Source organism: Clavelina lepadiformis, chromosome 4 (genome assembly GCF_947623445.1).
Source record: "Clavelina lepadiformis chromosome 4, kaClaLepa1.1, whole genome shotgun sequence".
Taxonomy (NCBI): Eukaryota; Metazoa; Chordata; class Ascidiacea; order Aplousobranchia; family Clavelinidae; genus Clavelina; species Clavelina lepadiformis.
In genome coordinates, this window is record NC_135243.1 from 22189329 (window position 1) to 22203786 (window position 14458).

General features: G+C 37.4%; 1 protein-coding gene and 1 long non-coding RNA gene across 2 annotated transcripts in view; one reads left to right on the forward strand and one right to left on the reverse strand.

Annotated features, from left to right (window-relative positions):
* LOC143453050 (atlastin-2-like) lies at window positions 1–2397 on the reverse strand. The gene is made up of 7 exons (XM_076954202.1): window positions 2352–2397; window positions 2048–2244; window positions 1175–1327; window positions 953–1108; window positions 778–834; window positions 384–618; window positions 1–227 (listed from the first exon to the last, which is right to left on the reverse strand). Exons 1-7 carry the CDS (start codon window positions 2395–2397, stop codon window positions 1–3), a joined length of 1071 nt encoding a protein of 356 aa, XP_076810317.1.
* Window positions 2398–5311: 2914 nt separating this feature from the next.
* LOC143452607 (uncharacterized) overlaps window positions 5312–14458 on the forward strand; it is a 31280-nt gene continuing 22133 nt past the window's right edge. Inside the window, exons 1-12 of the long non-coding RNA XR_013115069.1 lie at window positions 5312–5667; window positions 5755–5905; window positions 6104–6404; window positions 7801–8081; window positions 8246–8396; window positions 8595–8895; window positions 10292–10572; window positions 10737–10887; window positions 11086–11386; window positions 12783–13063; window positions 13228–13378; window positions 13577–13877. This is a non-coding gene — a long non-coding RNA (uncharacterized LOC143452607). The remainder of the gene's footprint in view (window positions 5668–5754; window positions 5906–6103; window positions 6405–7800; window positions 8082–8245; window positions 8397–8594; window positions 8896–10291; window positions 10573–10736; window positions 10888–11085; window positions 11387–12782; window positions 13064–13227; window positions 13379–13576; window positions 13878–14458) is intronic.

Here is a 14458-nt window from a genome sequence, read left to right on the forward strand (position 1 = left end):
TTAATTTCTGCACAATTTTAGATTATAACTTTCCTCAAAATATGATTCCACTGTATCGATTGATCCTTGGTTGATGACATCAGCAAAATGACTTGCGAATTCATATAGTTTCCTGCAATTAAGCTCTTCTGCGCCTTCTCGCTTCACCATAAGATTCTTATTCTCATTCTCAAAGCAGAGATAATGGAAAAACTCAGACGCTTTCTTCAAAAACTCAAAGCCGACATCTGACAACAACGTTGCAATATTATTTTTAAGAAAAAGATTTTGAAAATAGTTTTTTGAAGTATAAATCTGACTGTTAATAATAAAACTATTTACTATAAAGTTTTAAGGCAACGCAAAGAAAGAGCATGGGTTTGCAGTTATTTATGGTATTATACCTTTCATATGACAAACTTTGGAGGTTTTCCCCATTCCTTCGATTTTGGGAGCTGGAGAGGGCCAAAGATAACATAAAAGTTCAGAAAAGTTTTCTTTGAGGAATTTGTTGGTTTTAACGTTTTCATCTGCCCCGTCATCTCCGTCAAGAACAGTATTGAGATAGCGTTTTCCACCATACAAACCGTGCTTGTGATCTTCTATCATTTTCCAGTCACGAATAAGGAACATGAATTTCTGTTCCATAAAAAAACCATAATAAACTTGTTAAAAGAATTATCTTGTAACTATTGAAAACAGAAATACTCAATTACAGTAAAACTATAGATTTGTATTAAAATGAGATAACGGTATGCCTTAGGTCTAAGAAACGGAATTGAATTGCTAGTTACTAACCTGAAATAAAAAGCCAGACTTTGTATCTCTAACATTTTGTGCATACTCTGCAAAGTTCTGAAAAAGCGTGTAAAATTTTTGTTAATGAGCAATTTCAAAGCAATGCTATAAATCATTGTTAGTTTCGAGGTTGTTTTGTGAAAATAAACATGAAATAAATCTTAATGCAATTTACCCCCAAAGCTTGAAGATGAAGACTGTCGATGCTGGTTTTCAAGTTAAAGAATTGGTAGGAACTGAGTAACAGACTTAAGGCGAATAAAATTGAGCTTTCTTTTATACTGGCCTTATGATCAAATGCACCTTGTGTGTCCATAAGAAATAGAGCAACCTGCATAGGAAACGATGAATCAAAGTTGGAAAGAATTTTTGGGAACTTTGATATTTTTAATCATACCGTTTTTTTGTTCTTGGTGGAGATTATAAATGGCTCCTTTGTAATCCATATTCCCTCTGTGCAACCTTCACTAGCTCCACCTTTGAACTTAAAAGGTCCTGTGAGCGGCTCTTCGTCGTTTGGGTCAAGGGGTGGTGGAACGCTTTCTATGGTCTTTTAACATAAAAGATTTATCGCGTTTGTCAGATTGAAGCTTAACCCTATTCTCACTAGGTGTGGCTTCTCCTGCACACAGTCACAGCAAACCGTTGCGTATTGTTGCATTGTTTGCTGTAGAAACCTGAAATTTGGTGACTTTTCCTAAAAAATGTTCAGCTATCTGTCCATGTTCATTTTATAAAGTTGGAGTTTGTAATTTTTGAGATATTGTCATATTTTCATAATTTTGCTCTCTCTCCGCATTTAAGCGTGTTGTTTTCGTTCACTCATTTACGCACCACTAATTCGACTAACTATTCTCTTGCGTTCTCTTCTCGCGGTCAGCTGGTTTTCGGCACAGCGGGGGCGCGGCGTAATAAGAAAACATTCTAGAAATGTATCACTTTTAAAAATACTTAATTTACACTAAATTCACTTTCTTTAATTTTGTAATTATGGTGTATACAGGAAGCCAGATGTTTTTGCTACTAACCTGTAAAAATCTGATCAGTTTACGACGTATAGTTTTCAAGTAATTAACGATTGAAAATGTGTGTGCAGTGTCGGCCACACCTAGTAAAAATAGTTAAGTCGCGAGCCCGGTATGAATAGGGTTAACTGTCGGTTAATGGAAGAAAAAAATCTCTTAATTAAAAGAAAACTTAACTTAAAACTTAACTTAAAACTTAAAGAAAACTTTTAATTGGGTATATCTTAAAATTTAATTTACTATACCCCTCTTCGTTCGAAATAACGAACAAACAAATTGAGCAAAAACGATTTTCCAGTTCGAAATGGACCTGCCACAGAATAAATTGCAACAGGATACTCTGCCACTTTCTCATTTCCAAGAACTTTTTCAAGAGCATTTTTATCTAAGTTAATCTTTCCATTCTCTCTTTTGGTAATGTTTATTGCTTCAGTCTTGTTTACTGCAAAATACATTGCACTTTTTTTAACGATGTAAATTGTTATTACTGCAAAAAATGAAAACAAATCAAAAAAAAGGTAATAAAGATTTTAATCCTTTGGTACTTACAGGATGTTGTAGATTCGCTTAAAAATTTTGACACAATTGATTTCATTCTAACGATCTTATGCAAAACTTTAAAACAAAACTGCGTTTTCGCAAACAAAATTTGATTGTTACTTAGTTTTATTTCACCGTTAAAAAACCATCCTGTGCATAAGCAACTATATATTTAAAGAGTATCTAAAGTCATTTTCTATTTAAACAAAGTGTTTTGTGTGACCTTAGCTCTAGATAATCTTGGATTTTATAGTAAAACATAAGGAAGTTAACCGTGACTTAACTAACTTAACAACTATTGCATCAAATCGCTCCGATTGGAAAAGGCGGTGAATGTACGTGCAACGTATGTCAACAGTTTTGTGTTTAAACGTTTGAACGCAAGGGTCATTTGTTTAGGTAACCATGCATTTAAATTCTTGATAAAGTTTTAGTAACTCGGTACTTAAAATATGTAACACCTTTAAGTATTCAAATTTGCAAACAAAAATGAAACAAAATCATCAATCAATCATTTAAATAACAATTTTAAAATAGCTTACTAAATTACTTTATTAACCAATTTACGTTACTATGAAAAACTATTTTTCAAAGAATAAAAAGGATTGTTAGGCCCAGTTGATAACAATAAAAAAATATGCTTAAGCCTTTTTAACATGGAAGCCTAAATTGTGACAAAAATACTTATGAAATGTAGCTTATCTGTTTTTAACGCAAAAGAGAAATAGACAAAAAATTACCTGAACGCAATACACATTTCTCGAAACTAATAAATATTTAATTGTTAATTGCAATAAATTATTCTGATATTTTTGTGTGGTGCTTTCCAAATATTTTCTCAATTTTCCCCAAAGCGTTGTATTTGATATTTCTTTACTGTCTGTCTTTTTGTATTTGATATTTACTAAGTAACTATTCAAAGCTGCAGATCTGTGCGCTTGTTGCAATTAAAACTCAAATATTGTAGGCCGGTATGTTTATCACAAATTAACTTCCTGCAGTTTTAACTATGGTGTATTAGTTGTTATGTGGCCTTGTTATGTATACATTTTCACAAGCTTTAAAAGCGAGCACTAGCTATATATATACAAATCATTTCAGATGTCCTTCTAAAAAGAATTAAAACAAAATCTTCATCCATTACAATTTACACTCGTTTGATATAGGAGGCCATTATATAACACAAAAGCCACATACAGTACCAGGTCGTTTGACAAAGGAATTTTTTTACAACCTTTCACAAAACAATGCGACAACTATCTTATTGTCACGAAAGTTTTATGTTGAGCGTTTCTAAAGACATTGAATCAATTGTTGAATTCTTAAACACGTCATAGTCATAAATGTTTGACATTTATATTTTAAAATATGTTTTAACATAGATTTACTATTCAAGCTTTTATAGTTTCCAAAATATCATCTTTCGTTTTCCAGAATAAACTATTCAGGAAGAAAACAAATTTAACAGCTCAAAAATTTGTTGCTGTTTACATTATTTTAAGCGAACTTGCAACTAACTATAAGCGTCGTTTGCCTTGGAACCTTTAGCCAGCTACAGTAACCTAATCCAAAATCTTGGTCGTGATCAGTCCATTGCATTGGAAGCAATATATAAAAACATTGCACTAGCTTTAGGCGTTATTAGCGCGGGAGCTTGCAATATTTTGCTTTTAAAATAAGAAACATGCGGCTATGCTGGCCTTACTTCATTGTTATCACTGTGTCAACAACATTTAACACAGACAAAAGACTGGCGATATACAGAGTTACACAGTATTCGCATCTCTTATGGCTGCAAGAATTTTTAACGTTTTGCCGATGCAATGTTTACAATATTCTTATTTATAACGACTCACTATACAGTATATCGTTTATTTTGACTTTTATCAAAGAACTAAACATAAATGTTATGTTCAGACCCACTCTTATTTGACCTTCTTAGACAAACTCTCTCGTTAAACGCAGCTAGCATAGTTAATCCAAAAAATTATTCCTTACTACACATTGTCACAATATGCTAGATTTTGATGAAGGCAGGTACACAGGTTCGAAACTCGGGGAATGTTACACCATGGAGAATTCAGGTGTACAGTAAAATGGGGTGCCTCAAAACCAGTTTGTACAAACACCATACATGGTTCATACAACAAAAAGGTACGGATTATATCATCTTTAAAAACGTTACAATACAACATATCAGTGCAACGCAGTGTTTAAGGGCTCACTTCCCAATATAAAGACAATTTTGAGCCGGCAAAACATTGATTATTACGTGGTCGTACTCAATGCGTCATATTAAAAAAAGTAAGAAATTTTCCGGTCCAATGCGCATGTGACGTCACTGTGAACAAGTTTTGTTGTTGTTTTGGCGGTAGCTGGTCGCAGGTCTAGGCTAAGTTGTACATTTTTTGTGGGTTTGAGTTTTTGCTTTTTTGGAGAATTTGTGCTAAATTTTTAAGTTCAAAAGTTGCTGTAAAGTTTAGGTAGCTGTTATAGAAAACTGAGTACATGGATTTTGTCCAAATTAAGACTGGAGACAGTCCTGACCTAGATGTCGTTGCAAGCCAAAATTCAGTGTAGGTTTATGACGTGAATTTGCGACAGTAGCGTCTTGATTTAATGTACTTTGCATTGAAAAGCCTATCTCTTTGAAAAGGGTGGGGACCCCTTAAGCCAAATATTTATTATGAATGTAAAACTCAGTTTTTAGGCTTACTTAACTTGCTAGCTTGTCTTTGGGCTAGGCTATTAACTAAAATTTGATTGCACACTTTCCAGAAATACTTTTGGCTGGCTTTTTTGTATTTAACGGCGTTTAGTTCTTTGTTTATTCATTTTATTTGCAAAACTGGTAGGACAGTTATTGTTTTCGTGCTATAATGAAGTGTACGTATTTTTCTGACAGAATGGATGCGTTTTAAGTTAATAAAAGCATAAAGCACTAATATTTTATTAAAATGTACGCAGACAAACGATGAAAAAGCTGATAGAAAATTTAACAAAGGAGTGAAAGGACATGGTTCGGCTGGCTTCTAACGAGTCTTGTCTCTCTGGATTAGCACAATGACCGATAACGGAATGGTAGCATCAACTTTGACGGCCAGGGGCTGGACGATCATTGACTGACATATATGTTAGTAGTACATAAATCAATTTTACCGCTTGCATGTGATTTGCAAGTAAGTCATTTCCGGCTTTGCGTCGATCCATATCGCCTCATTTAAAGCCAGCCGACGTGGACATTTCAAGTTAGTGATGCAACCATCATCAATACTGTTTTGGCCATGATGTTTGAAAAATTGCTTTTACAGGCTCTGAGCATTAGGTACTAAAATAGTTGCTATGGTTATTTTTGTAAGTTTCTACTACTTTTCCGCCTAAATCATGCTATTTCAATGGCCCTTTATTTCAGAATTTCCGTCTTCGACGAGCGACTGCATCCATTTTGTTGCTGGGAAGCCTGACTGTAAACGAAAGCCCTATGCATCGCAAGCTATTGGTACTGCTGGGGGCGCTACCAAAACCATTGTTTCGACATAAAGCTGCAAGCTGCAATCGACCAGGTATTGTGTTTTCAAAATGGCTGCCTGTCGGCAGCGTTTTCGAAAATGTATCGTTTACACTTTTGCATTTTTGGTGTTTTTACCTCAACATATTACACCCAAAATTCATTGATTGAAGTATTTGGCAACGGTCTGTTTGCAAAGCAATTATGATTTGTCATTTAGTACAAGAAGTATTTTGTTGTTGTTCCATAACAGTGGTCGCGATTTACCACGGCGAACGAAAGAAAACCGTCGACATTCATTCGCTGTGATCATCTTGCAGGCCGGCTAAGACAGCTTCTGTTGCGTTGTTTAGCAGACTTGTCACAGTTGTCACAGTTTGAAGATCCTTTTCAAGTGATTTTCGATGCAGGCTTCGTACTGAGCAAACAACCTCGACTGGAAATGAATGGCAAAGTTTTTTCGCGAACGTGCTTTCATCGCGCTGCTAGTGTCTTCTTTTGTAAAGAACTTACCTATGCAAAGCTTTCGAAAACGCCGACCAAGGAATTGAAAGGTATGAACACAGCTTGTCTCACGTGTTACTGGTTGTTCTTGAGTTGATTGCATTTGCTTGGAAAAGCCGTTAAAAACCTTTAAATCGTGGTCAGTTGTGAGAACGTTAACGACCAAGCCATCCCTTGCAAATCTTTGGCAAGCTTCTCCCCTAGGTCGCGCGCCATGTTGGTTTACAAAACGGAAATAAATACGATCGCAGTTTTTATGTTATCAGTAGGTGTGTCTTGTCTATATTACTGCTAGACGTCGTCTTCCTACGACTTTCCTGCGAGCGCTCCTAAGATAATCTGGCAACACATGAAATCGCCTTTTTGCCAGATCCTGCTAGCGTATTGTTGAATTATAATCTTGTTCCAGGCTAACTGCGTTTCGCCATGTCGTACACAACGCATAGATTTTCAATGGGACCAAATTACTTGTAATTGGTCCAGAACTTTAACCTTAATTGATGTCTTTTGACCAATTAAGGATGTCTGTGCTCTAATCGCCATCTAGCGGATAGTGTAAATTTGATCTATTTGATAAACATTCAAGCTCTTTTCGATAGAGATGGCCAATCTTTCGCGCACGTTGGACTTTCAGTTGGTATGTTCTAATGCAAGCGTCTTTAACCTTAGACAGTCGGATTAAAAAATTCCCTTATAGGGCTCACTTCCCAATATAAAGACAATTTTGAGCCGGCAAAACATTGATTATTACGTGGTCGTACTCAATGCGTCATATTAAAAAAAGTAAGAAATTTTCCGGTCCAATGCGCATGTGACGTCACTGTGAACAAGTTTTGTTGTTGTTTTGGCGGTAGCTGGTCGCAGGTCTAGGCTAAGTTGTACATTTTTTGTGGGTTTGAGTTTTTGCTTTTTTGGAGAATTTGTGCTAAATTTTTAAGTTCAAAAGTTGCTGTAAAGTTTAGGTAGCTGTTATAGAAAACTGAGTACATGGATTTTGTCCAAATTAAGACTGGAGACAGTCCTGACCTAGATGTCGTTGCAAGCCAAAATTCAGTGTAGGTTTATGACGTGAATTTGCGACAGTAGCGTCTTGATTTAATGTACTTTGCATTGAAAAGCCTATCTCTTTGAAAAGGGTGGGGACCCCTTAAGCCAAATATTTATTATGAATGTAAAACTCAGTTTTTAGGCTTACTTAACTTGCTAGCTTGTCTTTGGGCTAGGCTATTAACTAAAATTTGATTGCACACTTTCCAGAAATACTTTTGGCTGGCTTTTTTGTATTTAACGGCGTTTAGTTCTTTGTTTATTCATTTTATTTGCAAAACTGGTAGGACAGTTATTGTTTTCGTGCTATAATGAAGTGTACGTATTTTTCTGACAGAATGGATGCGTTTTAAGTTAATAAAAGCATAAAGCACTAATATTTTATTAAAATGTACGCAGACAAACGATGAAAAAGCTGATAGAAAATTTAACAAAGGAGTGAAAGGACATGGTTCGGCTGGCTTCTAACGAGTCTTGTCTCTCTGGATTAGCACAATGACCGATAACGGAATGGTAGCATCAACTTTGACGGCCAGGGGCTGGACGATCATTGACTGACATATATGTTAGTAGTACATAAATCAATTTTACCGCTTGCATGTGATTTGCAAGTAAGTCATTTCCGGCTTTGCGTCGATCCATATCGCCTCATTTAAAGCCAGCCGACGTGGACATTTCAAGTTAGTGATGCAACCATCATCAATACTGTTTTGGCCATGATGTTTGAAAAATTGCTTTTACAGGCTCTGAGCATTAGGTACTAAAATAGTTGCTATGGTTATTTTTGTAAGTTTCTACTACTTTTCCGCCTAAATCATGCTATTTCAATGGCCCTTTATTTCAGAATTTCCGTCTTCGACGAGCGACTGCATCCATTTTGTTGCTGGGAAGCCTGACTGTAAACGAAAGCCCTATGCATCGCAAGCTATTGGTACTGCTGGGGGCGCTACCAAAACCATTGTTTCGACATAAAGCTGCAAGCTGCAATCGACCAGGTATTGTGTTTTCAAAATGGCTGCCTGTCGGCAGCGTTTTCGAAAATGTATCGTTTACACTTTTGCATTTTTGGTGTTTTTACCTCAACATATTACACCCAAAATTCATTGATTGAAGTATTTGGCAACGGTCTGTTTGCAAAGCAATTATGATTTGTCATTTAGTACAAGAAGTATTTTGTTGTTGTTCCATAACAGTGGTCGCGATTTACCACGGCGAACGAAAGAAAACCGTCGACATTCATTCGCTGTGATCATCTTGCAGGCCGGCTAAGACAGCTTCTGTTGCGTTGTTTAGCAGACTTGTCACAGTTGTCACAGTTTGAAGATCCTTTTCAAGTGATTTTCGATGCAGGCTTCGTACTGAGCAAACAACCTCGACTGGAAATGAATGGCAAAGTTTTTTCGCGAACGTGCTTTCATCGCGCTGCTAGTGTCTTCTTTTGTAAAGAACTTACCTATGCAAAGCTTTCGAAAACGCCGACCAAGGAATTGAAAGGTATGAACACAGCTTGTCTCACGTGTTACTGGTTGTTCTTGAGTTGATTGCATTTGCTTGGAAAAGCCGTTAAAAACCTTTAAATCGTGGTCAGTTGTGAGAACGTTAACGACCAAGCCATCCCTTGCAAATCTTTGGCAAGCTTCTCCCCTAGGTCGCGCGCCATGTTGGTTTACAAAACGGAAATAAATACGATCGCAGTTTTTATGTTATCAGTAGGTGTGTCTTGTCTATATTACTGCTAGACGTCGTCTTCCTACGACTTTCCTGCGAGCGCTCCTAAGATAATCTGGCAACACATGAAATCGCCTTTTTGCCAGATCCTGCTAGCGTATTGTTGAATTATAATCTTGTTCCAGGCTAACTGCGTTTCGCCATGTCGTACACAACGCATAGATTTTCAATGGGACCAAATTACTTGTAATTGGTCCAGAACTTTAACCTTAATTGATGTCTTTTGACCAATTAAGGATGTCTGTGCTCTAATCGCCATCTAGCGGATAGTGTAAATTTGATCTATTTGATAAACATTCAAGCTCTTTTCGATAGAGATGGCCAATCTTTCGCGCACGTTGGACTTTCAGTTGGTATGTTCTAATGCAAGCGTCTTTAACCTTAGACAGTCGGATTAAAAAATTCCCTTATAGGGCTCACTTCCCAATATAAAGACAATTTTGAGCCGGCAAAACATTGATTATTACGTGGTCGTACTCAATGCGTCATATTAAAAAAAGTAAGAAATTTTCCGGTCCAATGCGCATGTGACGTCACTGTGAACAAGTTTTGTTGTTGTTTTGGCGGTAGCTGGTCGCAGGTCTAGGCTAAGTTGTACATTTTTTGTGGGTTTGAGTTTTTGCTTTTTTGGAGAATTTGTGCTAAATTTTTAAGTTCAAAAGTTGCTGTAAAGTTTAGGTAGCTGTTATAGAAAACTGAGTACATGGATTTTGTCCAAATTAAGACTGGAGACAGTCCTGACCTAGATGTCGTTGCAAGCCAAAATTCAGTGTAGGTTTATGACGTGAATTTGCGACAGTAGCGTCTTGATTTAATGTACTTTGCATTGAAAAGCCTATCTCTTTGAAAAGGGTGGGGACCCCTTAAGCCAAATATTTATTATGAATGTAAAACTCAGTTTTTAGGCTTACTTAACTTGCTAGCTTGTCTTTGGGCTAGGCTATTAACTAAAATTTGATTGCACACTTTCCAGAAATACTTTTGGCTGGCTTTTTTGTATTTAACGGCGTTTAGTTCTTTGTTTATTCATTTTATTTGCAAAACTGGTAGGACAGTTATTGTTTTCGTGCTATAATGAAGTGTACGTATTTTTCTGACAGAATGGATGCGTTTTAAGTTAATAAAAGCATAAAGCACTAATATTTTATTAAAATGTACGCAGACAAACGATGAAAAAGCTGATAGAAAATTTAACAAAGGAGTGAAAGGACATGGTTCGGCTGGCTTCTAACGAGTCTTGTCTCTCTGGATTAGCACAATGACCGATAACGGAATGGTAGCATCAACTTTGACGGCCAGGGGCTGGACGATCATTGACTGACATATATGTTAGTAGTACATAAATCAATTTTACCGCTTGCATGTGATTTGCAAGTAAGTCATTTCCGGCTTTGCGTCGATCCATATCGCCTCATTTAAAGCCAGCCGACGTGGACATTTCAAGTTAGTGATGCAACCATCATCAATACTGTTTTGGCCATGATGTTTGAAAAATTGCTTTTACAGGCTCTGAGCATTAGGTACTAAAATAGTTGCTATGGTTATTTTTGTAAGTTTCTACTACTTTTCCGCCTAAATCATGCTATTTCAATGGCCCTTTATTTCAGAATTTCCGTCTTCGACGAGCGACTGCATCCATTTTGTTGCTGGGAAGCCTGACTGTAAACGAAAGCCCTATGCATCGCAAGCTATTGGTACTGCTGGGGGCGCTACCAAAACCATTGTTTCGACATAAAGCTGCAAGCTGCAATCGACCAGGTATTGTGTTTTCAAAATGGCTGCCTGTCGGCAGCGTTTTCGAAAATGTATCGTTTACACTTTTGCATTTTTGGTGTTTTTACCTCAACATATTACACCCAAAATTCATTGATTGAAGTATTTGGCAACGGTCTGTTTGCAAAGCAATTATGATTTGTCATTTAGTACAAGAAGTATTTTGTTGTTGTTCCATAACAGTGGTCGCGATTTACCACGGCGAACGAAAGAAAACCGTCGACATTCATTCGCTGTGATCATCTTGCAGGCCGGCTAAGACAGCTTCTGTTGCGTTGTTTAGCAGACTTGTCACAGTTGTCACAGTTTGAAGATCCTTTTCAAGTGATTTTCGATGCAGGCTTCGTACTGAGCAAACAACCTCGACTGGAAATGAATGGCAAAGTTTTTTCGCGAACGTGCTTTCATCGCGCTGCTAGTGTCTTCTTTTGTAAAGAACTTACCTATGCAAAGCTTTCGAAAACGCCGACCAAGGAATTGAAAGGTATGAACACAGCTTGTCTCACGTGTTACTGGTTGTTCTTGAGTTGATTGCATTTGCTTGGAAAAGCCGTTAAAAACCTTTAAATCGTGGTCAGTTGTGAGAACGTTAACGACCAAGCCATCCCTTGCAAATCTTTGGCAAGCTTCTCCCCTAGGTCGCGCGCCATGTTGGTTTACAAAACGGAAATAAATACGATCGCAGTTTTTATGTTATCAGTAGGTGTGTCTTGTCTATATTACTGCTAGACGTCGTCTTCCTACGACTTTCCTGCGAGCGCTCCTAAGATAATCTGGCAACACATGAAATCGCCTTTTTGCCAGATCCTGCTAGCGTATTGTTGAATTATAATCTTGTTCCAGGCTAACTGCGTTTCGCCATGTCGTACACAACGCATAGATTTTCAATGGGACCAAATTACTTGTAATTGGTCCAGAACTTTAACCTTAATTGATGTCTTTTGACCAATTAAGGATGTCTGTGCTCTAATCGCCATCTAGCGGATAGTGTAAATTTGATCTATTTGATAAACATTCAAGCTCTTTTCGATAGAGATGGCCAATCTTTCGCGCACGTTGGACTTTCAGTTGGTATGTTCTAATGCAAGCGTCTTTAACCTTAGACAGTCGGATTAAAAAATTCCCTTATAGGGCTCACTTCCCAATATAAAGACAATTTTGAGCCGGCAAAACATTGATTATTACGTGGTCGTACTCAATGCGTCATATTAAAAAAAGTAAGAAATTTTCCGGTCCAATGCGCATGTGACGTCACTGTGAACAAGTTTTGTTGTTGTTTTGGCGGTAGCTGGTCGCAGGTCTAGGCTAAGTTGTACATTTTTTGTGGGTTTGAGTTTTTGCTTTTTTGGAGAATTTGTGCTAAATTTTTAAGTTCAAAAGTTGCTGTAAAGTTTAGGTAGCTGTTATAGAAAACTGAGTACATGGATTTTGTCCAAATTAAGACTGGAGACAGTCCTGACCTAGATGTCGTTGCAAGCCAAAATTCAGTGTAGGTTTATGACGTGAATTTGCGACAGTAGCGTCTTGATTTAATGTACTTTGCATTGAAAAGCCTATCTCTTTGAAAAGGGTGGGGACCCCTTAAGCCAAATATTTATTATGAATGTAAAACTCAGTTTTTAGGCTTACTTAACTTGCTAGCTTGTCTTTGGGCTAGGCTATTAACTAAAATTTGATTGCACACTTTCCAGAAATACTTTTGGCTGGCTTTTTTGTATTTAACGGCGTTTAGTTCTTTGTTTATTCATTTTATTTGCAAAACTGGTAGGACAGTTATTGTTTTCGTGCTATAATGAAGTGTACGTATTTTTCTGACAGAATGGATGCGTTTTAAGTTAATAAAAGCATAAAGCACTAATATTTTATTAAAATGTACGCAGACAAACGATGAAAAAGCTGATAGAAAATTTAACAAAGGAGTGAAAGGACATGGTTCGGCTGGCTTCTAACGAGTCTTGTCTCTCTGGATTAGCACAATGACCGATAACGGAATGGTAGCATCAACTTTGACGGCCAGGGGCTGGACGATCATTGACTGACATATATGTTAGTAGTACATAAATCAATTTTACCGCTTGCATGTGATTTGCAAGTAAGTCATTTCCGGCTTTGCGTCGATCCATATCGCCTCATTTAAAGCCAGCCGACGTGGACATTTCAAGTTAGTGATGCAACCATCATCAATACTGTTTTGGCCATGATGTTTGAAAAATTGCTTTTACAGGCTCTGAGCATTAGGTACTAAAATAGTTGCTATGGTTATTTTTGTAAGTTTCTACTACTTTTCCGCCTAAATCATGCTATTTCAATGGCCCTTTATTTCAGAATTTCCGTCTTCGACGAGCGACTGCATCCATTTTGTTGCTGGGAAGCCTGACTGTAAACGAAAGCCCTATGCATCGCAAGCTATTGGTACTGCTGGGGGCGCTACCAAAACCATTGTTTCGACATAAAGCTGCAAGCTGCAATCGACCAGGTATTGTGTTTTCAAAATGGCTGCCTGTCGGCAGCGTTTTCGAAAATGTATCGTTTACACTTTTGCATTTTTGGTGTTTTTACCTCAACATATTACACCCAAAATTCATTGATTGAAGTATTTGGCAACGGTCTGTTTGCAAAGCAATTATGATTTGTCATTTAGTACAAGAAGTATTTTGTTGTTGTTCCATAACAGTGGTCGCGATTTACCACGGCGAACGAAAGAAAACCGTCGACATTCATTCGCTGTGATCATCTTGCAGGCCGGCTAAGACAGCTTCTGTTGCGTTGTTTAGCAGACTTGTCACAGTTGTCACAGTTTGAAGATCCTTTTCAAGTGATTTTCGATGCAGGCTTCGTACTGAGCAAACAACCTCGACTGGAAATGAATGGCAAAGTTTTTTCGCGAACGTGCTTTCATCGCGCTGCTAGTGTCTTCTTTTGTAAAGAACTTACCTATGCAAAGCTTTCGAAAACGCCGACCAAGGAATTGAAAGGTATGAACACAGCTTGTCTCACGTGTTACTGGTTGTTCTTGAGTTGATTGCATTTGCTTGGAAAAGCCGTTAAAAACCTTTAAATCGTGGTCAGTTGTGAGAACGTTAACGACCAAGCCATCCCTTGCAAATCTTTGGCAAGCTTCTCCCCTAGGTCGCGCGCCATGTTGGTTTACAAAACGGAAATAAATACGATCGCAGTTTTTATGTTATCAGTAGGTGTGTCTTGTCTATATTACTGCTAGACGTCGTCTTCCTACGACTTTCCTGCGAGCGCTCCTAAGATAATCTGGCAACACATGAAATCGCCTTTTTGCCAGATCCTGCTAGCGTATTGTTGAATTATAATCTTGTTCCAGGCTAACTGCGTTTCGCCATGTCGTACACAACGCATAGATTTTCAATGGGACCAAATTACTTGTAATTGGTCCAGAACTTTAACCTTAATTGATGTCTTTTGACCAATTAAGGATGTCTGTGCTCTAATCGCCATCTAGCGGATAGTGTAAATTTGATCTATTTGATAAACATTCAAGCTCTTTTCGATAGAGATGGCCAATCTTTCGCGCACGTTGGACTTT